A 27,530-nucleotide genomic window follows, 5' to 3' on the forward strand; every position below is an offset into this window, starting at 1 on the left:
ATCGAGTCCCGCATCGAGTCCCGCATCGAGTCCCGGGATCGAGTCCCGCATCGAGACCCGCATCGAGTCCCGCATCGGGCTCCCTGCTCGGCGGGGAGTCTGCTTCTCCCTCTGACCCTCCTCCCTCTCATGCTCTCTGTCTCTCATTCTCTCTCTCTCAAATAAATAAATAAATAAATAAATCTTAAAAAAAAATAAATAAATGAAAAGCATTAAGTGAATGTCTTGGGTGCTCGTCTTCAGAGGTTGGGGTGCTCAGAGAGGCTGCGGAGAGGGCCATGTTTTAGCGTCAGATCATCCTGGGCCACTGTGTGCCCCTCATCACATAACGTCTGGTTCCTCACGTGTGGAAAAGTGGTCCTGGTGACACATGGCACGCTCTAAGTAAACGGAAACCATCAGCACGGCTAATGATGATGACGGGTCCCTGCGGAAGGCGGGGTCCCCGCGGCAGGCGAGGTCCCGCTGAACCTGGGCAACGCGCGGCGCGCTCCAGGGCGGGCCTTTTCTGCGGCCGGAACGGTTCTCCCGGGGCTGGGGTCCTGCCCGGACTCGGAAAGCCGCAGACCGAGGGCCGGAAGCCCGCGCTGCCACTGCGAAGCGTGTCCGTGCGGAGGGAGGGAGGGCGAGCGAGCGAGCGAGCCGAGCCGCGCACGACCGGGCGAAGATGGCGGCCTTTTCTGGTGCGTCTTTGGAGCGGGGCGGGGGCTGCGGGCGGCTCCATCCGCGCCCCGGCGCTGGGGCGGCCGGCGGGGAGCCATGGGACGGGGGCGGACGGGGGCGGCGCGGCCCGGGAGGGAGCTGTCCGCAGCGGTCTCGGAGCTGCGGGGAGACCCCTCGCGGGGCCCGGGCCGGTGCGCCTCGGTGTTGGCGAGTGCCTTTCTCTCTGGGGGTTGGCCGGGCGTCCCCCTGCTCCCCCTGGTCTTCCGCCCGCCCGGGGACTCGCGGCGGCGGAGCGCTAGGCCCGCCCGCGCGGGGACTCGCGGCGGCGGAGCGCTAGGCCTCCTGCCCGTTTGACGTGGCAGTGGTGCCCGGGAGCCCTTTTCTGCGCGCGCCTGGGGCTCGGCCGGCCGACGGGCGGCGGCGCGTGGGCAGGGCTCAGCCGGACGTGACCGTCCTGCCTCTGTCGGTCTTTCCAAGCCTTTCTGGAACGAAAAGCCCCAGGCGCACGTCTGCTGTTGATTTGTTGTTAAACGCGGTGATAGCGGCATTAACGTTAAATATTGAAGCACGTTCGTCCGCATACACACTGGCGCATACGTTTTGAAAGCTCGTCTGTTCTTTATTCGCTGTATGATCCCCTCCTTTATTCCAAACAGTAATTCGAGGTGGCATATTTAACCCCAGAGTTGTGACTTTTCCCTCTTCTTTGTCATCCTTTTTACATCCATAATTTTACGAAGCTTCCATAAACGTTATACATACTAAAGGTGGTGAATTTATGTAACCGTAAGTGTATCGAGTTAGGCCTAATATCGTTTAATGTTCTGAACCTTTTAAGATGACTTCTGGGGCGCCTGGGAGGCTCAGTCGGTTAAGCGACTGCCTTCGGCTCAGGTCACGATCCTGGAGTCCCGGGATCGAGTCCCGCATCGAGTCCCGCATCGGGCTCCCTGCTCGGCGGGGAGTCTGCTTCTCCCTCTGACCCTCCCCCCTCTCATGCTCTCTCTCTCTATCTCATTCTCTCTCAAATAAATAAAATCTTTAAAAAAAAAATGATGACTTCTGATATAACACAGTACTGTACTTCCTTCAGTTTACTCCTATAAGAACGTTAGGAATTCCACATCTTTAAGTCACCAGAGAGGATTTCTGGTTAGTGTTAGTTGCATCTCCTAAACGGAGGCAAGGCGGCGTCCACTTAGAGTGGTAGCTGGTTTTCTTTCCCCAGCTCTCCTAAAACAAGATTTTAGAGCCTGAGATGCGTAGAGCAGTTCCAGATTGTCCTTTTATAGGTTTGCTTCTTTGGGAGTCAGGCACAAATTTCAAGAATGTTAGAGTCTGTGATAGGAAATAAAGACATGGAATCACAGAACATGAATATTCCTGTTTTTCTCTTAAATAGTAAAGTGTTCTATTTAGAGAAAACGTGGTTCCAAAGCAAACATGCAGAGAACATGACTAGGATGGAACAAAACGTCTAGAATTTGCTGAAAGCAGTCTGTGGTTGCTGCGTGCAGTGTCACATTTCAGAGGCAACTTGAGCTTGCAGTAGAGACTGCAGCATATTTAAGACCATCACTCCCCTTTTTTCAAACACTTAGATTTTAGAGAGAGAATATAGCTGGACTCTAACGGGAGCAATTCTTAGAAAGGTCTGCTTGGATATACAACTTCAGATCTTGATTAGTTTTTTGATCTGTGGATTTTCCTGGGGAGATTTAGAGGTAGGAGAACTTTTTTTGAAAACGACTTTCATACTTACCCATATAGTTAATATTCATATTAACTAGTTGACTATGTACTAAAGTTTTAGTGTTGTACCTATTATATTAATTGCTAGTATGATTCTTCTCACATGCAAAGGAAAGCTGTTTTTCTGGTGCATATATTCAATGTGTAGATTTGTGCCTTTTCACAAATAATTATAAGAAATAAAAAATTTCCAAGTTGGTTATCTCTGGGGCTTAGGAATGTTTGAGTGTTGTTAATTTTCTAATAGAAATACGTATTTTTGTAGTAATAATAAAAGCTTCATTTTGTAAATGCAGACTTAAAAATTACTTATTTGGAAAGGAGGTCTACACAATCCAACTAACTACATGTGTAACTACCCTCTACAGTTCATTTGAGAAATGACAAAAATGACAAAATACAATCAGAAATAACCAAATCTATTAATTTAGGACTGGTTTCAAAGTGAATTATTTAAATATCTGAACAATTAAGAACAGTAGTTCTTCAGCTGTGACTTCCAGTTACTCAAGTTTTCACTCGGCCCCTCCCTTTTTAGTTAGCCAGAGTTTGATTATGGTTGCCAATAAGTGTGGGTCTCTGTCTCCACTTGGCTGTTCACTTTTCTCAGATCGCTGAGGCTAATCACATGGTCCGCAAATAGTCAAGGCACATGACTTCCACATTGTTTCTGTATAAAACAACCAAGATGTTGGTTGAGAAACCTCTCTCCAACTCTGGCAGATTTTTCACCAGTCATAGCAAGGAAGCACTCACTGCTGACTACTGTGTGTCAAGTGACAACTATGTGTCAGATGTATTACATATTACCAACTATAATCTTCCTATAGCCCTACAAGGCAGGTCATATTAGTGATTTTGTGTGGAGAAAATAGGTTTATAGCTTCGTAAGCTCTAGAGCTCGCTTAAGGTCGCTTTGCTAGTGAGGGTTTGTATTTTAACTCAAGTCTGTTAACTATACTCTTTTAATGGTGCCATAGTCTGGCGGTACTAAGTAACAACTATGCTCCAAAGCCTTTTCCCTTTTCTTTGAACAGTAATTTTAAAAGCAGTATTATTTAAGTTTAATATGTTCAGTTTTTTAAAGTGAATTTTTATTTTCAGAGATGGGTGTTATGCCTGAGATTGCTCAAGCTGTAGAAGAGATGGATTGGCTGTAAGTACACAAAGCTTAAATGTACCTGTGACAACAATGTTCAGTAATTTAAACAGTGGCTAGTGAACTTACAAAATATTTTTGAGTCTAGTTGAGTAAAATTCAGTTTTTCTTAAGATTCTCTTAAATTATAGAAAGCTTCCTTTTTAAACTTTTTAAACTTTGATTTATTTTTAACTGGAAAAGATCGGTGCTATTTACCAAATAAAGTTTTCTTTTAGGTTTATAGTTTAACATAACTTATTTAGCATAGGTACTTCTCTTTTTACTAACTAAAATTCTTCAAAATATGATTCTTTTAGTCTCCCAACTGATATCCAGGCTGAATCTATCCCACTGATCCTAGGAGGCGGTGATGTACTTATGGTATGTTTACATTTGGGGAGGTATTTGAGAGCTGAGGACACACATTTCTGGGGCTGTTTGTGACCCACTTGAAGAGCTCCATAGGCTTAGAAATGTTATTTTCACCAAATTACTTTTATTCACAAACATTTAGGATACACATACTGTATTCAAAGTAATGAGGCAGAAGTTGTGCGGAACACAAGGGTGAATAAGATGCAGTCTTTACCCTTGAGAAGCTTAAATCCAGTAGCATAGTAAGACAGGTACACAGATAAATGTCTGTCATACAAAGGGCTCTACTTGGGGGAAGTATATTTTGGACAAAGGAAAGATGAAAGAGAAATGCTCTATACGTAGAGAATGTATCAACAACAACAGTGAGTAGGAGAATGCAGGATATGATCCCAGAATAATTCAATTAGATGGTAGCATAAAATGTATGTGTGTGGGGGGGGAGGTGTATAACTTGAGATAAGATGGGAAGTATATAGTGGGTCAGATTATTTGGGCTCTTTCTCAAGTGTCATGTTAAAGAATTGGTATTTGTTGGCAGGGCGGAATCATGGGAAATTTAAAAAAAAATTTATTTAGAGAGAATGCCTGCAAGAGCCAGGGTTGGGGGAGGAGCAGAGGGAAAGGGAGGGAGAATCTTAAGCAGACTCCCCCAAGACTGGAGTCCGATGTAGCGGTCCATCCCACAACCCTGAGATCATGACCTGAGCCAAAACAAGGAGTTGGACACTTAACCAACTGAGCCGCCTCAGGTATCCTGGGATCACTGGAAATTTTTAACTGGGGATGTGTTATGTCATTAGAACTGCATTTATGAAGACTGATTTGGTAGCAGTTTGTAGTGTAGCTCAGAGATTAGATACTGCTGGGATACTTCTGTAGTAATCTAGGTTAGAACGATGAGGGCTTGGATTTGAATGGTAGCAATGGGAAAGGAAAGGGGAAAGCAGATTCTTGAGGGATGGGGGAGAAGTGACAAGATTGGCAGTAGTCACAGTTGACTGAAGAAACCTGAGGAATCTAGAGGCACTGTGAAAATTACAGTAGCCAGTCAAGTCTTAAAGATTTCTCCATGCTGTCATGTTAATTTGATTTTTTTAATTGACAACCTAAATTGTAAACTCAACTATTTTTTTCCCACTTAGGCTGCGGAAACAGGAAGTGGAAAAACTGGTGTAAGTAATAAACTTAAATTGACTTACTTTGTAAGAGTTGATTTTTAAAGCAAGTTTGAGCAGTAGTTTTTACTTTGAATAGTTAATAAAACAACCTTTTCCAAAATGAAAGGAATTGATTGCTTGCCACTGAGAATGATATTTTAGTTGCCAGCTAATTCTGAAATAAGATGTGCAGGAGCATAGATTTAAGACTAGTACAGTTTTAAACTGATCTTGGATAAAGAGTTGTAGTATCTTTAGTATTTATATTTATTTCTGAATTTTAATGCAATGGCTCTGGTAATAAAGAGGCTGCACATAGAGGTGGCTCTCCTGTTGGCCTGGACCAGGGAAGTAGTTTGTCAGACTGGACAGTATTTTTCCTCTTTGAGATTGTTCTGAAGGTCCCCATTGTTTATGGTTTTGGGTTATCAACTGCCTCCTGGTTCCTTCATTTAATCAACTCTCTTGTTATCTTGCTGGTATTTTGAGTTTGGGCAAATGAAATTAGAGTAGCAATCTGGAATACGTAATTATTTAATGTGCATGTGTAACTTTTGTAACGCTGACTGTTAAACTGTCATTAATATCTGAATACTCATGTAGAGAACTATTGTTTCTTTGATAGGCTTTTAGTATTCCAGTTATCCAGATAGTTTATGAAACTCTGAAAGACCAACAGGAAGGCAAAAAAGGAAAAACAACAATTAAAACTGGTGCTTCAGGTAAGTTTTGCATATTAATATTTTCCTTTTGTGTAAAAATAGTAATTCTCTTTCCTGGCATTGACAGATGGGAGGTGAGAGTGTGTGTTTTTACTGTCAATACTTGGGGGATAGGGCTGTTGGCATTGGGTGCTCTGGAAATCAGGGATGCTAAATACCATTTACAGCATAAACAGTGAAATATTGTCCCTCCTAAAATACTAATAGTGCTTTCTTTGAGAAAACACTGGCATTTTGGAAATTATATTTAGTTATTTTAATGTTTTTCTTAATACCTTTTACGTTTAGTATTAAAGATAAATTGTTACAATGTTTTACAAAAGTATTAAGGATTTTATGAAAAATTGATGGAATTAAAGTCCAAAGTTCCCATGATGGTGGGAAATACTGCCTTCCACAGGGAAAGGAGGCATGCATTGTTTTTCCTTTAAGATAAGAAAGGAGTCCAGGAAGTTAAAATGTAAAGTGTAAATTTTAAAGTGCGTTATGTTTCGTCCTATTTACATGGAGATTGATCCTTTACTAGGATTTTCAGTCCTGTCTATGCCATGGATAATCTTGACATCAATTTCCTCATCTGTAAATTGTGTTGCTTTCATTAAATGGTTCTGAATCCCGTTCTACCTTGAGTAATCTATGGTTTTGTTATATTTTGACAAAATCTGTTCTATATTTTAAGTCACATTTGTTTCATGATACAAAATGGGATTGTGACAAAGTAGCAAGCTTAAGTGGAATGAACTTGGCATATCAACATTTTTCTTCTCAGTAATTTGAAAGTAACAGTGTTGCATAGTTCATAGAATGAACTCATTTGTAAATAAATTGTGAGATAATGGATATGAACTCTTTAGACTATTGGCCTATTCAAAAATAGTTTTAGAACTTGTAACAACTATAAACCATCACTTATGAGAGATGGTAATAAAAGAGAATATTTCCAGAGGTGGATAACCAGAATGGTAGTAGTTTAAGAAACAAGCACAAAAGAGATGACATAATTGTAAAATCATTGAAGGGATCTGGAGAGAAAATAACTGTTCTAGAAAGGACCAGGACTAATTAGAAATGATCTAATGAAGATTTCTGTTTAAGTACTTACTAGTAATTAGATGGAGCCCACAATGAGAGAGAGAACCTCAAGAGTAAGTTACTTCTCCATCAGAGTGTTTAAGCAGATGGTAGATATCATTTGACCACAAGTAATCTAGAAAAGATTTCTACCTTGGGCAGGAAATTAGGCCTGAAAACATACAGAGTTCTTTAGCTATTACAATTCTTTGGTTATCCGTAGACTATTAAGATGTTTTAAAAAAGGAAAATGCTGGTTCTATGCAAGTGAGGAGGGAAAAAAATTGTGACTTTTGAATGTGATATTGACTTATTTAAAGGACTTGCTTTTCTTTTAAAAATGATGATTAACTAGATCCTGATATGTTGGTCATTTATTTCAACGTGTTTAGTTACCAAGGCTTCATTTTATCAGTGCCTTCATAGTTACGACAGAGATCAGCTCCATCTCTTACCAAGTGCAGTGAAGCAAGTGAGGAGAAAAGGCTTTAGCCCATAAGGCAGTGATTATTGCCTTTCACTTTCAATTTTGCCTTTAATAAAAAGAGCAAAACGTTTACTCGTATATTCCAAATAATTTGTAAAATCGTATTAAATCTAGAGGTATTAAGGTATCATATAAAATATATTTTTTAGAGAATGTTTTTAATTTCGTATGATTGTGTGTGACTTATTTTAATTTTAGTGCTCAACAAATGGCAAATGAACCCATATGATAGAGGATCTGCTTTTGGTAAGTGGATACATTTTAGCAGCTTATTTGTAAGAAATTTGTTTTTTTAATAATACCTGAGAATACCAAGAAAATTATGAAAAAGAATAGTAAATGAAGATTTAATTTACCAGATACTAGAATATAGTCACTACGTTTAAGTAGTTTAGTAGTCACATAGGAATAGTCAAGTAAGTCATTGGAATATAATGGAAATATGCCCCAGTATATATGATAAGTTAATATTGCAGAAAACAACATTTCAGTGGGAAAAAGGATGATTTATTCAGTAAGGGCGCTGGCATAATTGATGCTCCATCTGGAGCAATGTAAAATTAACTTATAATTAGAAAAAATTCTACATGTACTTAGGATTTAAATATACATATATGTATAATTTTTATTTTTTTTAAAGATTTTATTTATTAAAGAGAGAGAGCGTGAGAGCACAAGCAGGGGGAGGGATGAAGGAGAAGGAGAAGCAGACTCACTGCTGAGCAGGGAGCCAACATGGGGCTCGATCCCAGGACCCTGGGATCATGACCTGAGCTGAAGGCAGATGCTTAACCGACTGAGCCACCCAGGTGCCCATATGTATATAATTTAAATATAGAAAACTACATATACAGTTTTGAGGTGGGGGAGTTTTCCTAACCCAAAGAGGAAACTTGGAAATTGTAAAAGATAAGAGGTTTATTTGTATACAATTAAAAAAATACGTGGGAAAGATACCACAGAAAAAAGTCAACCGAAAAAAAATACAGAGAGAACACTTGCAATGTTGATGAAATATAAAGAATACTTATAAACTGGTGAGTGGTTCTTGCATAGATAGCAGATTAAGCTATTTATTTTGGTAAGAAAGATCACCAATAATGAAAGTGGGCAGAAGGTACGAATAGGCAGTTCACAGAAGAGCAAATCCAAAAATAACGTTCAAAACATTCAAAAATAACATTTATAGATAGTAGGGAAATGGGAATTAAAGTTACAGTGAGATATTTTTTTATACCCATTTATTGGTAAGAATTGAATAGAGTGATAACCAACCTAACAAATTATTGCCTTTCTGGAAGGCAGTTTAGCATTACCGATTAAAATAAAAATATGTATTTATTTCTGGAAGATCTAGCCCATTAGAATAAATGTGTCAGTATATAAGGATATACATACAAAGCCGTTTGATACAGCATTATTTGTAATGGTAAAAACTGACAACAAAATGAATGTTATTGCTAAGAGATTGGTTAACACAGATTAGGGTGTATCTGAGGACTACCGTGTAGCCATTACAGAGAATGAATCAGAACTACAGTGTTGACTTGGAGAAATTTTCACCAGGTGTTGGTGAGTAAGAAAAGCAGGATGCAAAGAAATTGAGAGTGGGCATGAGGAATCATGCCCCAAAGAGCCAAAAACATCCAAATTGCTGCTCTCCACCATATGACCTCTAATTTATATAAAGTTTATGTCTGTATACATGCATAAAGAATTTTAAATATAAGAATTTTAAGGATTTGCCATTGCTTGGAGAACCTTTTAATAAAAGTTCAAAGTTTTGGGGCACCTGGGTGGCTCAGTCGTTAAGTGTCTGCCTTTGGCTCAGGTCGTGGTCCCAGGGTCCTGGGATCAGGCCCCGCATCGGGCTCCCTGCTCGGCGGGAAGCCTGTTGTCTCCCTCCCCAACTCTCCCTGCTTGTATTCCCTCTCTCACTGTGTCTCTCTCTGTCAAATAAATAAATAAAATCTTAAAAAAAAAAAAAAAAGTTCAAAGTTTTACAGAATGTAGTACCCATATGAGTAAGAATTTATACTTTGAATAAATTAATTTCTGGTGATGTGTGATGAGATGCTTTTCTTGAAAGTTTGTTTTACATTCAGGTGCTGAATATGGGTTGGAAGCCTGAACCAGGACAGAAGTTATAGTTTCTTTCCAGTACAGACAAAAGCCATAAGCTTTCCTTAGAGTCAGTAAGCTCTAATAAGCACTGTGACTGACCATGAGGTAGAATATAGAACATGATTTTTTAGGGTCCTAATATTAGCAAATAACAATGACAGGTTTGTGTATTTGTGCTTTTTCCTGCTTTCTCTTAATGGATCTGGATCCATGGATTGGGGGACAAGCCAGAGATACTTCCTGTTTTCCTTTTAGTGTAGTATTTGCTTAAGCTCTAATTTAAGCATAAAATCAGAGCAACAGGTATTGATGAGTGAGTGCTGCATCCCCTCTGAGGATCCATTTCTTTAAAAGACTCTAGAGAATGGTTGTCTAAACACATTTGTGTTGGTGATACAGCTACACTGTCAGTGGGAGTGAGATTAGGTGCGGTGTTGATTACTTTCCAGACTTGATGCAGTAAAATCTTGTCCTAGTTAACAGATCACAGTATAGGAACTAGTCCGCCACATGGCCAGGGCCCCCCAAGGGATTAATAAGGGCGATTACTTGCGGGGAAGATCTTATTACTCAGAAATCAGTAAGTCTCGGTGTTTGGAATGTTGCAACAAGTCAAGTGAAGCAATTATTTTATTGGTGACTGAATGATACTTGTTTCAGGATGCTTAATTTGATATAATCTGTACTGACATGGTTTTTTGTGTTTTTCTCAAATCCAGCAATTGGGTCTGATGGTCTTTGTTGTCAAAGCAGAGAAGTGAAGGAGTGGCATGGATGCAGAGCTACTAAAGGATTAACGAAAGGTATTTAAATAGCATTTTGACCTGTATCAACTTTAAGTAGCTTTAAATCAAGGATCTGAAAAGATTTCTAATGTTATAGAAAGATCGATAGTTCTTCATTTGGAACATACAAATTGTAATTCAGAAACAATGGGAAAGTGGCTACATGGTAAATGATTCATAGGTGTGTATAAATCTCAAAGTATTTTGCCCTTATAGGGAAGCACTACTATGAAGTATCCTGTCATGACCAAGGATTATGCAGAGTTGGGTGGTCTTCCATGCAGGCTTCCTTAGACCTAGGTAAGCATTTCTAAAATAAACTGAATTTACTGGTTTATATTTGTGGGTTGTTGACATTTTATTATAGCGGGGAGCAAAATCATAAGCTTAACCACACAAAGTTTATGTTTTCAAGACTTGGAAATAATAAATCTATTTATCCCTCACTGTGTTCCAAGAAGATTTGAAGTACTAAAAAAGTACATATTATTACAGTGTAAAACGGGAGGAAGAAGGTTAAGAATATGAGTGAAGTCAGAGTACAGTTAGTATGCATCAGTATGTACCACACGATATTGCATAGATGCTTCAAGTTTTTGTAGATTTATAGATTTAGTTTTATATTTACTCTTAACCACATAAATACATTTTAAAATCTAGGTACTGACAAGTTCGGATTTGGCTTTGGTGGAACAGGAAAGAAATCCCATAATAAACAATTTGATAATTATGGAGAGGTAAGTTGCATTACCGACCTAATGGTAGCATTAGTAAGTTTTCTTGTGTACTTAATTTGGTCTCTTGTGACATGTCTAGGGGTATAAAAGGGACTCTGAAATTCAAGTGGATTTTCTGAATATTTTCAACAGAAAGTTCAGATTTGGATTTCAGCGAAGAAATGTTACAAAATGAGATAAATATTTTTCTCTTATGCCATTTATTAGCCTCTCTAAAATATATTACTTTGTCTCTGTTTTCACCCATTTTGATTTTTGGCTTTGACTTGAATGCATATGTTCTTCTCTTATTTTTAGTCGTGGTGAATCTAAATGTGGTTTTCTGTCAAGTCTAAATCTATAGTAATGTGGATGAGCCTGGATATCATGTTGACTCTAAAAAGCCTGTCAAGACGCCTCTACTATGATATATGATTTGCTGTAATAGGCATTTTGTTTGTTTGTTTTGTTTTTAAAGATTTTACTTTTAATAATCTTTACACCCAACGTGGGACTTGAACTCGGAACCCTGAGATCAGGAGTTGTGTGCTGCACTGATTGAGCCACCCAGGCGCCCCAGTAGGGATTTTTAACACCTCCATTAGGGCTTCAAGGAATTATTTTGAAGCACCGACTACTTTTGATGAAGCTGTAGGTGAACTTTTAGCTTTAATTTACAATTTTTTTTTCTATAAACAGCATTTCACTTTCTACTTTTCTAGGAATTCACTATGCATGATACCATTGGATGTTACCTTGATATAGATAAAGGGCATCTCAAATTCTCCAAAAATGGTAAGCTTTCAATGGATTGTCTTTTTTTTTTTTTTATTTCTTTTATTTGACACAGAGAGAGAGAGTGAGAGAGAGAGCACAAGCAGGGGGAGCGGCAGGCAGGCAGGCAAAGGGAGAGGGAGAAGCGGGCTCCCTGTGGAGCAAGGAGCCCAATGTGGGGCTTGATCCCAGGGCCCTGGAATCATGACCTGAGCTGAAGGCAGCTGCTTAACCGACTGAGCCACCCAGGCACTCCTCAATGGATTGTCTTTTTAGAGAAGATAGATACCCAGTATTTGTGACTTATAATTCCCTTACCCTCTTCTTCAGTCCTCCCTCCCTCCCTGCCCTTCTTTTGAACCAGTACTTATTGAGCATTTACTCTGTGCCAGGCACACTGGTAGGTGCTGGAGATAGAGCAGAAGATGGAGTAGACAAACATGTTTCATCTTGTGGCTTACCTACTGGTGGGGAGAGACAGACAGATGCATAATATGTTAGGTTGGAACAAGTACACTGAAAGGAGTGTAATCAGGGTAAGGGACTGGAGGGTGATAACCGTCTAGGGGTAAGCTACTTTAGACCGGGTGGTCAGAGAAGCCTTCCCTGATAAGGTGCCATTTGAGTAGCAATCTGAATGAGTTGGGTGGGGTGGGCCGTACAGAAATCTTCAAAGAGTATTTCAAGCAGAGGGAACAGTAAATGCAAAGGCCTTGATACAAAAGCGTGCTTGAGGTATTTGAGTGACATTGAGGAGGCCAGTGGGTCTGGAACACACTAAGCATGGAGCGGGATGGTAGGATGTTAGGTCAGTTGGGGTAGTGAGGCCAGGCCATATACAAACTTTCTGAGTGAGATTGGAAGCCATTAGGGTTTTGAGTAGAGAATTGATATCTTCTCTCTTCACGTTCACCGTATATCATGGCTTCTGTGTTAAAAACGGAGTGGCAGGCATGGGAGCAGTAGATAGGGAGCCAGTGGGATGCTGGGGGTTCTATTTGGGGCATATTAAATTTGAGATATTTATTACACATCTAAGTGGTGAAGTCAAGTAAGTGGTTAAATGCGTAAGTCAGGAGGTCAGGGTTGGAGATGCAGCTTTGGGAGACATTGGCTTATAGGTGATAATTAAAGCCAGAGGACTGAATGAGATCACCTAGGGAATGAGAGTAAATAAGGAATAGGAGAGATCTGAGTCCTGGGGTGTTCTTTTGGTTAGAAGTCAGCAGATTGTGGAGAATCTTAGCAGAGGTGAAGGAGGAGGAGAACCAAGAGAGATTGAGGTCCTGTAGTACAGCTGAAGAAAGTATTTGAAGAAGGGAAGAATCAGATTGTATCCAGTGCTGCTGGTGGGTGTAGCCTAGAAAGAAAGATGAAGATTAACTACTGGGTTTGGCAAGTGGATATCACTGATGATCTCTGGTGAGTGTGACGGGTGAATTGAGGGGAGCCTGATTGGGAATCACTTCAACAGAGAATGGGATGAAATGAAATGACACAGTGAAAATGGAAATCAGGGAGTTTTACTACAAACGAGAGAAGAAAAATAGAAGATAAATAGAGGAAGATGTGGATTCAAGGAGGTTGTCTGTGTTTTAATGTTATAGTATGCTTGTATGCCATGGACTATCTTGTTGTGTCTAATGGAAGTGATCGGTATGAAGGGAATGATTGAAAATGTAGAGCGGGTGAAGGGGCACTTGTAGGAGTAAAGTAAAAAAGTGAAGAGTTTGATATTAGGCAATCCAATTTATCCGTGGGAATAGGATGGGAAGACATGAATGCGGGTAGGTTGGTAGATTTGATGATGTGAACATGTGGATGTTCTTTTCTGATCATTTCACTTTCCTCAATCTCTTTCTCTTTTTTTTTTTTTTTTTTAGGAAAAGACCTTGGTCTGGCATTTGAAATACCACCACATATGAAGAACCAAGCCCTCTTTCCTGCTTGTGTTTTAAAGGTAATCAGAAAAATGATGCTATGATTATAAGCTACTTTGATACGCTTTATTTTGTACTGGTTAGTTTGCTGTTAGGTTAAGAATTTTCATTTTCTCCCTTTATTCCATGCTAGAATGCCGAACTAAAATTTAACTTTGGTGAAGAAGAATTTAAGTTTCCACCAAAAGATGGTTTTGTTGCTCTTTCCAAGGCATCGGATAGTTATGTTGTTAAATCACAGCACACAGGTATTGCTCCTGAGTGGGTAAGAATTGCAAGAATGGGGTACTGGCGAAAACTCCAGTAAGGAGGCTTCTCATAGTGAGTGAGTTACACATGCTCCCTGTGCTGGTTTAGTCACACATCTTTACTTAACATGTCAGTAAAATTCAGTTTCAAAACCTAATTCATAAACTCTTGAGTATTTGGTTTCAGTTTAGACGTTTTGGGGAACTTGATCATGATGATGATATCTAGTATTTATAAAATTGTGCTTATTAAATGTCATGGCACTGTGTTAAGTTCTTTACATAGATTATTTAATCTTCACAACCCTATAAGGTAGTACTCTTCCCATTTTACAGACAAAGACCTCGAGGAATAGGGACTTGACGTAACTTGCCCAAGGTCACACAGCAAGTAAGTGGTAGAACTGAATTTAAACCCAAGCAGTCGGACTCCAAAGCTCATACTCTACCATTGTGTTGGCTAATCAATTTTAGTTACTTAAAGTAAATACATTTCATAGCTTGTTTACTTTATCACAAGACGTATAATCTATTGCAATCATTGCAAGTAAATTTAAGGAAGCTGTAGTTCATTTTAGGAATCTTAGCTTTATTTTGTTTTATGAGCATCTATACTTTTTGACAGTTGTTATTGAAAATTTTGGTACGGGAATATTTGCGCTCATGCTTTACAACCGAAGGCATGGAGGGGTGATTTGAACATGGTCCATTGGTTTTTATTTTCTTAAGGCAATGCACAAGTGGCACAAACGAAGTTTCTCCCCAATGCTCCAAAAGCTCTCATCGTCGAGCCCTCCCGGGAGTTAGCTGAACAAACTTTGAATAACGTCAAGCAGTTTAAGAAATATATTGATAATCCTAAATTAAGGTAAAGCTTCCTTTTGTGCTCGAATGCCTTTTTTTTAGGTTTGAGGTGTTTGGAAGAAGAATAAGAAAAAAAATGAGGTAGAAATTCAGTATGCATACATATGCACAGGTGTGAGTGTGTAACTATTTAACTTTGATACATAGTAGCATTTAATTTTTATATAAAACTCCTGTTAAGTTTTTTAAATGTTTATTTTGTTTTTGTTTCTCTTTTTTTTCTTTTTCTGAGGGAGAGCGACTCCCACGCTGGGATGGGGAGGTGAGGTGGGGGAGGGGCAGTGAGACTCTTAAGCAGGCTTTACTCCCAGCCCAGAGCCAGACGGAGACTAGATATCACAACCCTGAGATCATGACCTGAGCTGAAATCAAGAGTTGGATGCCACCCAGGCACCCCTAAAACTCTTGTTTGATAAGTTTGTTCAAAAGTAAGTAAATTGAGATTTTTCTTTTCCATGAAATGTCATGGTTTACAAAACAGTATCAGTACGAATTATTTTTTATTTTGTATTTTTTAAAGATTTATTTTAGAGCGTGTGCACGTGTGTGGGGGTGGGGGGTGTGGAGGGGCAGAGGGAGAGAGGAGAGAGACTCTTAAGCAGACTCCTCCCTGAGCACAGAGCCTGAAGTGGGGCTTAATCCCATGACCCTGAGGTCACGACCTGAGCCAAAACCAAGAGTTGGAGGCTTAACTGGCTGTACCACCCAGGCGCCCCAAAATTAATTTTTTAAAGGGAACATTTCATTCAGTTTAGATCCATCACTTTATTTGTGTAGAAAATATATCACTGTTTCTAGCATGTTGGTAAACTGTTTGGGGAAGCTGAGTCTAGCCTGTCTCACAGGGATGAGGACTTTCCATCTGGCCTTTCACTGGTCACTACCTAGTTAGAGGACTCTGGGTACCTTTGAGGCGAGACCGTAAGTTAGGTGATCTTGTGGAGCTCCTTGCTCACTAGCAATCCCTTTTGTTTTGGGGAAAGCCATACTTTATAAACTACTCTGTGGGTTGATTTGTCACTTGGTTTTTGTTAATTATGTTTTTTATTGAAGCATAATTGTCACACATAAAGTCACCATTTAAAGTGTACAATTCAGTGGTTTTTGGCATAGTCAGTTGTACCAGCATCACCACTGTGTGATTTCAGAAACTTGGAATCGTTGACATCACGCAGGACCATCTTTTTAATTCTGATCTTTCTTACAAGTTAAACTTACTCAGGGATAAATTATACTTGATGCAATTTTTCAAGTAAAATAATTCTTAATTTTGTTTTGAGGATTGATGCATGTCACTCATTTGGGAACTATTTGAATACCTACTATGTGTGAAGTCTTAGGCTCAGGATCAGGGCCATACAATGAGAAAGTCTTTGCTTTCACAGAATTAAGTGTGGGAGTGTGGGGATTGTGTGAAAGGGAGAGAAACAATGGAATAAATGGGATAAAATGCCTTGGGGATATGATAGGGAAAGTTACTGTTGGAGGACACAACCAGGGCATCTGCTCGTGTAAGGGACTTGGAATTCTTCATAAGAGAGTGTTTTTTTGAAGAATGTAAGATGCTAATATGAATGGATTGTTATGCTCTAATTATGTGTAAAGATTAACATGCTTATGGACAGGGACTGGAAGGGAAGATGAATAATAAAATCACTTTATTTGTTAAGAAGGTAAAATTGTGGTTTACTCATTTTGGTATTCTGTACAAATGAGCCTTCCTTGAAAACCCAGCTCAATTCCTAGTCTGTGAAGCTAACCTGGCTGTACCAGCCCAGTCCTTTCTCCCTCCTTGGATACCACTGACTGTGTATGCCTCACCTTAATCCTTATACACTGTCACATGTTAGTGTTCCTTGTTTTAAATATGCATAGCTTTGCTCATCCCAACTTAGTTTTACAATCCTTAAGTCAAGGGCTGTTCTTTTATATTCCTCAAGCCTACAGTGCTTTGCACACAAGCATAGATTGGGGTGTGTGTATCTTCTGCTAAATTCATAGGGATAAATATATCTGATGAGGAAAGTGGATAAGATTATTGTAGCAGAAGAAATGATAGATTTAAGGACCATAGTTTCCAAACCTGGGAACTTAGGGACCCTATTTAAAGATATAAATTATTTATTGTTCTTCTCTTGGATATACTGAATCAGAATTTCCAGGGAATAGGAAGTAGAATTTTTTGTTTTCTTAAGAATGGCAACTCTTCCAGGTGATTCTTACCTAGATAATCTGGCATCTAGTATTACCAGATTTAGGAAATGTAATGGCTCTAGAGTGGTAGGTGGTTAGGGAATATGCCAAGATAATGGACATTCATAGGCGAGAAAGCACTTTGTGTTGTGTATTTCTCCTATCTAAATTGTTCAAGATGAAGATAGGAAACCATAAAGCCAATTCTTAATCAGTCGTAGTGTTGTAAGACTCAGTGTTAAAGTCATCTACTTTCTTAGTGTGTTCTAGGATTTTTTAAAAGATTGATCATTAAGAATAAAATTAATAAAGGAAGATACATGGTAGATATTTCTGATTGAAAGTTATCTGGCTGTATCAGGAAATAATTTTGCCTGCTTTATAAGAAGGAGACAATCTTTTGGTAAATAGCTTTAGTGAGGTCTAATTCACATACCATACAATCCACTCTTTAAAGTGTTCAGGTTGCTTTTAGTTTTTATTGTATTCACAGAGTTGTACAGCTATCAACAAAACCAATTTTTAAACTTTTTCCTCACCCTCAAAGGAAACACTGTACCTGTTAACAGCCATTTGGTTTCCTCTTGACCTCTCCATGTCAAGGCAGCCACCAATATATTTTCTGTCTGTAGATTTGCCTATTTTGGACATTTTACATAAATGGGATTGGGTGATACATGCTTTTTTGTGACTGGCCTCTCTCACTTAGCATGATGTTGTCAGGGTTCAGTGTGGATCTGTGCTTAGTTCTTTTTTATTGCCAAAAAGTATCCCATTTATATGCATGCACCATGTTTTTGCTTATGCATCCATTAGTTGATGGACATTTGGGTTGTTACCACTTTTTGGCTACTGTGTTGTGAACATTAGTGTACAAGTTTTTGTGTGGACATCATTTTCATTTCTTCTGGATATATACCTAGTAGTGGAATTGCTGGCTCATATGGTAGCTTCATGTTCAATGTTTTCAGGAACCGCCCAACTGTGTTCTAAAGTGACAACACCATATTACATTCCTACTAGTTTTATGTGAGGGTTCCAGTTTCTCCAAATCCTCATCAACACTTTTCTCTCATTTTGACTGTAGCCATCCTAATGGGTGTGAAGTAGTATCTTTTTATGGTTTTGATTTGCATTTCCCTAATAGTTAATGATGTTGAACATCTTTTCTTATGCTTATTGGCCATTTGTAATGTCCACATTCTTTGCCCATTTTTCAATTGGGTTGTCTTTTTGTTGAGTTGTGAGAGTTCTTTATGTATTCTGATACCCATGTAATATTATTTATTAGATACAGGATTTGCAAATATTTTCACTGTCTTGATAGTATCTTTGAAGTACAAAAGTTTTTAATATTGATGAAGTACAATTTTTTTTTTCATTTGTTGCTTTTGTTTTTGGTGTTGTATGTGATGAGACTTTGCCTAACACAAAGTCATGAAAATTTCCCCTATGTTTTCTTCTAAGAGTTTTATAGGTTTATGTCTTATAATTGCACCTTAATTCATTTTGAGTTAATTTTTCTGTGTAGTGTAAAGAAGAGGTTTGACTTCAGTCTTTCGCATGTGCGTATCCATTTGTTCCAGCGCCACTGGTGAAAAGACTGTTCTCCCCCCCCCACCCCAGAATGGCCTTGACATAAGGTGATCTTTCTTAACCTAAACATTAAAAAAAAAAAAAAAATTATAAGGAATGAGAAAAATTCAAACAGTACAAAAGAATATCCTGTGAAAAATAAGTCTTTCGCCCCAGTTTTTAGTTCTCCTACCTGGAGGCAAGTTTTAAGAATTGGTATTTATACATTCTTTCAGAGATATTTTATACACATACAACCACAGCTGTCCAAGAAGGTATAGATTGGAAGCAGATTTTGGAGCCTCGGCAATTAACCTAGTACAGGAGGACATGGAGACAAACGGGAACTGGCATCCTCTGGGTTCTGAGCTTTCACGTGCTCCTTGGCATGTCGGCCTGCTCTAGCATTTATGTGGCTGCTGGAAATGAAGTGCTCGCTTTCCACCCTTCTGCAGCCTTTTGTTGTAGATTCTTTCTCACCTAACTCAACCTTCATTTCCACTTAAGAGAAATGGGTAGAATAAATCGAACGATAAAGGAAGCTTTAACCTTTTTCTATGTTATCATTATGGTATTTATTTCAGGGAGCTTCTGATAATTGGAGGTGTTGCAGCGCGGGATCAGCTCTCTGTTTTGGATAATGGGGTAAGTTGTACTTTTAATTTTTAAGAGGTTACATTATGAGTTGTCATTTTGGCAGTGTAGTTCTGTTGTGTTTCAAGAAAAATCAAGTGAGGCTGAAATTAGAACTAGATCAAAACAAAATTTGTTCAAAAACATGTTGCAAGTATGTCTTTTCTTTTCCCAAGAGTATACATCACAGTAGTTACTTCCAAACCCCTCATGCAAAATTCAGCATACGTGATTTTTTTTTTTTTTTTGGTTTACCTTTTGATCACTTGGAGATTTTCTTCTTACTTTCTCATGAATTAAGAGTCCTTTCTTTTGGGGATAATGGAAAAAGAAGAAACTGGAGTTAGGAGTAGAAATGGAAGTCAAGTGGATTGCAGAGAATATAGATGTTTTGGCAGTGACCCAAGGGAAGGATGAAAAGTGATAAACTGTGGTTTCAGGAGGAGGGAAATGAGTGCAGATGTGGGTCAGGGGAGTCTTACAGAGGGTGCTCGAAGGCATGCAGTTACAAAGGACAAGGATCCTCATTATTGGGGAATATTCTTAACCGGGCCCATCAATTCTGTGAAGCTAGATATAGAAATGACTTCATAAAATATTTCATATGTATGAAATAACTTGCCTGTTTCAAATTTCTCTTCCATTTCCTTTCCTAAATATTTTATCATTTAATCTAACCCACCTGATACTGAATCACAGCAAGGAAATATGTCCACTTCCTTCAGTTCCATTGGTGCCCTGTCAAATGAAATTTTACGCCGTATGGTTTAGATTGACCCGGTGTGACATATTAAAAGCAAAGAATCCTATTACTGTACTTGTTAATACTATTTTAAGATAGTAATATTGCTTTGATAAGTTCTCATTTGCTGTGCTATATTTTTTAGTGGTTGTAAGAGATTTAATGTTCATTCCCATTCTTGGCTCCTCAAACCCAAATCCATTTTCCTCATAATTTATTAAGCTTCTTAACTCCTATTTTCCAGCTGTGGAGCTTTTAGGGAATTCTATATGCTTCTCTCAGTCATATCTAAAATTTGGTACTGGCTAAATCCAATGGCAATGTTACTCTGTGGCTTTCTTGACAGGATTCAGTTCCATTCTACTTAGGGAATCTAATATGTTCTCCTTCTGCTCTTTCCATCTGTATTCTCTCCTCCTTTGATCTCCCATCATCCTCTGACTCAGCCGTAGTCTTATGTTATGTCTTGTGCTGGGCTAGAAGTCAGCTTTGGAGTGAGAGAGTAATTGTAATTTTTACAATTTTAAGAAGTTGCACAGTTATGCAACATGTGCAGTTGAGGCCTAGAGGAGTAGTTGGTGCTATTATACAGGTTTTTCCAATTTATCCTTTTTTAAACCTGAGAGACCCAGTGTCTATATTTCACATAAAGTGAGTTTTCACACTGACTTTAGCTGCTGAAATTGAAAGTGGAAACTCACATGTGGGTTGGAATCCTTTAGTAAAGAGATGTTACACACAGAACCAGAATATTTTGTTCATTGCTATGTACAGCACCTGTCGTCACAGTGCTTGGCACGTAGTTGGTTCTTAATACATTAAACAGGCCTTATCTTCATATTTTCAAGCAATATTCTCTACAATGAATTGAGACTTCCTTATAGTTATCAGTACAAATGAAATAGTCGCTTCAGAAAAGTCTTTCATTTTTCATGGGAATATAAATGCCTCATATTGGTTCGAATCAAAAGTCTGTTCAGTGCAGTATTCTGCTTTTTCAAGGGGTGGGATATTGAAGTAATGATACTACAGTGATAAATTTGTTAGGAGAAAGTTATGTTTTTAGGCTACAGTGGAGAAAACAATTAAGAATAGAAGTGAGTTTTCAGGCCGTTTAATAGAGTAGAAGTTTTGTTTTGAATTGCCTAATTTATTGAATGATTTTATATAATATCTTATTTGTGCTCACACACACTCATCCTTATGTACACTTTAACCAACTGAGCCACCCAGGTGTCCCGTTATGTACACTTTAAAAATAACTTACCTTAGGGCACCTGGGTGGCTCGGTTGGCTAAGCAACTGCCTTCAGCTAAGGTCATGATCCTGGAGTCCTGGGATCGAGTCCCACGTCAGGCTCCCTGCTCAGTGGGGAGCCTGCTTCTCCCTCTGACCCCCTCCCCTCTCATGCTGTTTCTCTCTCTCTCAAATAAATAAATAATAAATAAATAAATAAAATCTTAAAAAAAATAATAATAACTTACCTTAATAATAACCACCTGGGTGGCTCAGTCATTAAGCGTCTGCCTTCGGCTCGGGTCATGATCCCAGGGTCCTGGGATCTAGCCCCACATCGGGCTCCCTGCCCCGCGGGAAGCCTGCTTCTCCCTCTCCCACTCCCCCTGCTTGTGTTCCCTCTCTCGCTGTGTCTCTCTCTGTCAAATAAATAAATAAAATCTTAAAAAAAAAAAAAGTTAAATAAAACTTGTTCTTGAGTTAGACCTTTTCTCATGTTTGGACTGAGTTTGAAATCCCAGTTTGGGTACTTACAAGCTATATCATTTAAGTTCTTGTGATTTTAGTATTCTAAACTTCAGGTTCCTCATTTAAAAATAGGACTAATTGGGGCACCTGGGTGGCTGAGTCAGTGAAGCATCCGACACTTGATCTCAGGTCAGGTGTTGCTCTCAGGGTCATGAGCTCAAGCCCTGCGTTGAGCTCCACGCTGGGCTTGGAGCCTACTTAAAAAAAGGGAATAATAATAGCGTTTTCTTTAGTGGTCATGAGATGATACAGTACTTGTAAAACATTAGCACAGTGCCTGTTCATTATAAGCACTTGACAAGTAGTAATGTATTCCGAGGTAGTCAGATCATCACCGTTATCAACTATAACTACATTTATCAAGCACCTGGCATACTAGGCATCAGGTGATTTATGTATCTCATCTCTCAGTTGTCACAACTGTCTTGCAATGCCAAAGGTGTTGCCCATTTCAAAAAAGAGAAAGTTGAAACTAGAAGAGGTGAACTAAGTTGAGGTCACACAGCTGGGTAATGGTGGACCTGGGATTTGAATCCTGGTTTGATTTCAGAGTTCCCCATAAATTCATTCACTCAGAAAATACAAGTTTTATATATTAGACTGTACGTAACAGTTAAGGATGTCAAAATCAGTTACCAAAATCTTCACATTAATTCCAAACCAAATACAGGTTTGGTAATAGGGCATTATCTAGAGCTCCTGTCCTGAGAATTTTGAGCTGATAGAGACTGCTTCAGTATGCATGTTTTCACTGTAAGTAAACCACTGTTGGTTGCTGTTTTACGGTGATCATAATAGTGCTTTGGTTTTCATTAGGTGCTTCTTTTGATATTTTTCAGGTAGATATAGTCGTTGGCACTCCAGGAAGACTAGATGATTTGGTGTCAACTGGAAAACTGAACTTATCCCAAGTTAGATTCCTGGTCCTGGATGAAGCTGTATGTTGAAATATAGTTATGCTTTAAAAAAAAATGTTTGCTTATGTTTTTGGAGATAAAAATATGTTAAAATGATGGAAAAAAACACAATTCAGTCATGATCCCAATACCTAGAAATAATCATTATTGCCAGTTTGGTATATTTTCATCCACTCCTTGTATTTATATAAATACTATTTTATGTGGTAAATCAAGCTATGTGAATCTCAGAAACCGTTTTTTTTTCCTTAATAAAGTATCATAAGTATTTCATGTCCTTATTTGTGAACAATTTTTAAAGGCTGTCTAGTGCTCTGTTATATGGATACTTCATGGTTTATTTAACCCCTCTTGTGACTAGATATATTGATTTGTTTTTTACTCCAAGTAGCTATCTTTGTTGGTGCATAGATTATTTTACACATTACAATTATTTTTTCATGTCTTAGTTGCACAATGTGAACTCTAAGGACGTTAATGTCTTGGAGCCTCTTGAGATGTACTTCCCAAGTATTTTCAATATGAATTGAGGTGGCTTTTTAGCACTGAGGATTTTTGTTTTCATTTGTTCATATTAAAATCATGTGCTTAAGGATATATGGTAGGAGTGGTTATCTCTCGTATTCATTCTAGAATACTGGAGTATAGTTTTTGGATTGTTTACTGTCAGCTTTTTCATATTTTAGTCACATGGAGTTTAAAGTTGAATTTATAACTTGTCTTTATCTGATAGGAAATAATCATTTTGAGAATATGGGGATATGTTTGTTTATGAATTCATTTCCATTATCTTTCTACATTTGATTTACAAAAGAAAGATTCAGGTATTGATTAAAAAATGTATGTTTTTCTTTGCTTCTCATTCAGGATGGGCTTCTTTCTCAAGGTTACTCTGATTTTATAAATAGGATTCACAATCAGATTCCTCAGATTACCTCTGATGGGAAAAGACTTCAGGTATGAAATGACGGATGCGTCTTAAAATACATGTGGACAATTGTTATGTGTTAATGCTTATTTTGTTTTGTTTTACATTTTGTTTGTGTCTTCTGATTTAAGTTAACTGCTGTATAAAACATTTTCGTTATTACTTGAGTAAATAGTACACACAAAGAAACAGTCTTAAAAGCTGCTTGTAGAAATGAAGGAGAAGGGAACTTGAGGAAATTAGGTGTCACAGAAGATGATAAGTAAAAAAATTCTTAGTTGTTTTTTTCTACAGAGTATTTAGAGTTTATATTCCAGACTGTGAGTACTGCTTCCTGTTTGAGGGGGCAGTATCTTGAGCTGTTGAAAAACAGTTGTTTTCTTTGTAATATTTCTTAAAATACTACTCTTATTTTTCTCATCCCTCTTTCCGAGGAAGAATTTGAGAGGTAGAAGAGGCTTTAAGGGGGAGAGAAGGGAATTAATAGTAACTTAAGATTTTAGATCTTCAGAAACCTCTTCATCTTAGTCTTTGTAGGACCTTGTGGAATCGATGGCGTGGTTTCTGTGGCAGTGAGGGGACTCGGTGTGAGCGAGGGGACTTGGTGTGAGCGAGGGGACTCACTGTGAGTGAGGGGACCGTAGTTCAGAGAGATTAACCAGCCCAAAGTCACGCCACTAGTTGCTACTGCAGGGTCAGGTATTAAACTCATCTGTAGATTCCGGGTTAACAGACTTTGGACCGCACATTAGTATTCATACGGTAGAATTATTATTGTAAAAGAAAAGTTGATCTAAATTTTTTTTTCCTCTTAGGTGATTGTTTGCTCTGCTACTTTGCATTCTTTTGATGTGAAGAAGCTGTCTGAGAAGATAATGCATTTTCCCACATGGGTTGATTTAAAAGGAGAAGACTCCGTTCCGGACACTGTACACCATGTTGTTGTCCCAGTGAATCCCAAAACTGACAGACTCTGGGAAAGGCTTGGGAAAAACCACATTAGAGTGAGTACTTTACACTGTTAACATTTGTGGAGAATAAAACTTTCATAAACTAGCTTAACCTGCTTAAGTGATGCTTATAGCCAGATATTGTACCTAAGAGAAGTCCAGCACATTGACCAGAAAAGTTTAGGCCTTGAGAGCACAGAATAAGTGATGGGCTTTTATTTTTTTCTCTGTAAGAGTTACTTTTAATGATCATCTTCCTTGATGTAATTTTTATAAATGAGTAGGATTATGTGTATGCATAGATCTAATTTCAGACACAATGATTGCTATGTTTAATAATATTTTAGTGTCCTCTTGAAGTTCCTTATTTTCCTAAAAATCAATTTCATGTGTCCATCTATCTTTTCCCCCCCACTGTTCTTAGATTTACCTTTATAAAATAAAGGTGTGTTATAGTAAATATACAACATTCTAAAAGCCACCTTTGCATTTTTATTATTACACTTAAAATTGATTAGCCTTAGATCCACAGTTAATAAAGGGTTTTCTAAATCTGAAGAATGGTTTTGCCTATATACTCTAAAGATGTATGTCTGAAATGCAGTCCAAAGTTAGATACTTTTTTCCCTTCAAAAAAAATATCTGTTTGGAATCCTTACTTAGCCACTTGCTACCCCTTTTTTATCCTTTTCTTTTGATAGACTGATGATGTACATGCAAAAGATAACACAAGACCTGGTGCTAACAGTCCGGGTAAGTTGAATGAATGAACAAATAAATGAATGAATGAATAAATGGTGTTGAAAGATTTTGAAAATGAATTGGTTTGTCTTACTGAATTTATGCCCTATTTGCATGAAGGATTTGAGGTGACCTACAAAATTAGAATAGGAAATCTGAAAGTAAAAGCAATAGAAATAATAAGGAAATGGGGGAAATGGCTGATACCAGTGAACTTAAGAGCAATATTAATCACTGAATTTCAGATGTTAGTCTGCTGGCATCTAAGTCACAAGTATTTTGGATTTGGGAATTCTTATTTGTCGTAGGCTATCAGCAAATTTCTCTGGTAGCAGATTTTATATTGGTCCTGAATTCCAGGAGAAATGTCATGTAGATTCTTCATTGAGGGAATTAAGTAACAAAGGAAAATGTCTTTAGCTTACAACTTTGTGAAAGATACAGAAATTATCTTGAAATATTTTTTTTTTTAAAGATTTTATTTATTTATTTGAGACAGAGAGAGAATGAGAGAGAGAGTACGAGAGGGGGGAGGGTCAGAGGGAGAAGCAGACTCCCCGCCAAGCATGGAGCCTGATGTGGAACTCGATCCCGGGACTCCAGGATCATGACCTGAGCCGAAGGTGGTCGCTTAACCAACTGAGCCACCCAGGCACCCTATTTTATCTATTCTTTTTGTGTGTGGTAAAGTATACCTAACACAAAATTTCGCATTTTAACCATTTTCAAGTGGATCAAATTCAGTGGCATGAAGTACATTCCTACTTTGCGTCCATTGCCACCATCCATCTCCAGGACTTTTTCATCCTCCTAAACTGAATATCATTAAATCATTAAATATTTATCAGTTTTTTTAAAAAGCTGAACATTTAATTCAATGAAGATACTTTTGTGCAGAGCAGAGACCGTTTGTATCAGGTGCATAATATTTTAAAGATCTATGAAGGTACATTGTTTTGCAAGGATAGTGCTTATAGAACCTAGAGTAGATCTCAGACCCATTAGGCTGCATGTTTGATGTCAGATGTCTCAGGTGGATCATTGGGAAGGGTGAGACTGCACTTGCTTCACGGTTGGATTCATGGGTAGATTTATGACAAGTATCCGAAAGGTGAATTTTCTGAAATCTTGATTAAATAGAGTCCCTTTGAATTCAGTTTTATGTGCAGTTCCAAATTTATAAAGTGCTTGCTCAACTAGCCTTATTGTTAGAGAAGGGCAGAGATGCTGATGGTTCAAAATAGTGTATTCTCCCACTGTTGGAGAATGCATTTTATAAAATAAAGATTGTTACTTCGTGTATTTTTTCTTGTAAGCGTTTTGCTTAAGTTTATACAACAATTAGATATGACTAGAGAGACTTTAGAAATATGATGGGTTACAGAATTAAAATTTCACATTAGATAGTTGGTAACTAGCGCAACTTCCTACTGAAACAGAGATGGGGGGTGGGGTGATGGCTAAGAAATGACTTAGTTTGACGTACAGTTTTTATTCTGTAGAGTGATGTGAACTTTCTGATGTTAGATTGATTTAAAAAGTACATTAATTATTTTTAAAAGGGGTTAAAATAATTGAGTAAACATTTATTGAGCAGTTAGGGAAGTTAATGCAAGGCAGAATATGATTAGTTGTCCATGAGAGGTAGAAACAGTTTTGTTGTAGGTATGAAGTTCTGTTTACTTGTGTGTTTGTATGTCTGTTTTCCCTCATAAGAAGTATGGTTATAGGTCTTTTGGTGCCCCCTAAAATGGCACAAATGTACATTAACAGAAATAGGAACAAATGAGTGAATGGATATTTTCTCACCATTTCGTCCTGTCTTAATCTTACTTACTTAGGTCTATAATACTTATATTAAAACAGAGTGTTTTAGGTGAGTTAAGCAGTAAGTCTATGACTGTATTTGTGTGTGTTTATAACAATTTTACATTGAAATTCTTTTTCTGTTTTTGTTGTTATGGTATTCAAGAGATGTGGTCTGAAGCTATTAAAATCCTGAAGGGGGAGTATGCTGTCCGGGCAATCAAGGAACACAAGATGGATCAAGCAATTATTTTCTGTAGAACCAAAATTGACTGTGACAACTTGGAGCAATATTTTATGCAACAAGGAGGAGGTAATGTTTCCCCACTTAAAATAAATTGTGTTTATTTCCTCATTTAATAGATTATTAGTCTCATGTTGTTGCGGCCTAGAATGCATGCACAGAATTTAAAATAGTGATGTTGCATTGTAAGTATCTGTGCGCATCTAGTACTTTTT

General features: G+C 38.2%; 1 protein-coding gene across 1 annotated transcript in view; it reads left to right on the plus strand.

The window, feature by feature from the left end:
* Positions 1–582: 582 nt before the first annotated feature.
* The window catches only part of DDX1 (DEAD-box helicase 1), a 34,232-nt gene continuing 7,284 nt past the window's right edge, over positions 583–27,530 (plus strand). Inside the window, exons 1-19 of the mRNA XM_035000618.1 lie at positions 583–683; positions 3,520–3,571; positions 3,874–3,937; positions 5,077–5,106; positions 5,717–5,813; positions 7,570–7,617; positions 10,215–10,298; positions 10,497–10,580; positions 10,941–11,017; positions 11,719–11,791; positions 13,654–13,730; positions 13,844–13,958; positions 14,688–14,826; positions 19,175–19,235; positions 22,569–22,667; positions 23,514–23,603; positions 24,390–24,578; positions 25,226–25,277; positions 27,238–27,384. Coding sequence (XP_034856509.1) covers positions 668–683; positions 3,520–3,571; positions 3,874–3,937; positions 5,077–5,106; positions 5,717–5,813; positions 7,570–7,617; positions 10,215–10,298; positions 10,497–10,580; positions 10,941–11,017; positions 11,719–11,791; positions 13,654–13,730; positions 13,844–13,958; positions 14,688–14,826; positions 19,175–19,235; positions 22,569–22,667; positions 23,514–23,603; positions 24,390–24,578; positions 25,226–25,277; positions 27,238–27,384 — 1,594 coding nt within the window. The 5' untranslated portion in view covers positions 583–667. The remainder of the gene's footprint in view (positions 684–3,519; positions 3,572–3,873; positions 3,938–5,076; positions 5,107–5,716; positions 5,814–7,569; positions 7,618–10,214; positions 10,299–10,496; positions 10,581–10,940; positions 11,018–11,718; positions 11,792–13,653; positions 13,731–13,843; positions 13,959–14,687; positions 14,827–19,174; positions 19,236–22,568; positions 22,668–23,513; positions 23,604–24,389; positions 24,579–25,225; positions 25,278–27,237; positions 27,385–27,530) is intronic.

The sequence above is a fragment of the Mirounga leonina genome, unplaced genomic scaffold (genome assembly GCF_011800145.1).
Source record: "Mirounga leonina isolate KUSES-001 unplaced genomic scaffold, KU_Mleo_1.0 Mir_125, whole genome shotgun sequence".
Lineage (NCBI taxonomy): Eukaryota > Metazoa > Chordata > Mammalia > Carnivora > Phocidae > Mirounga > Mirounga leonina.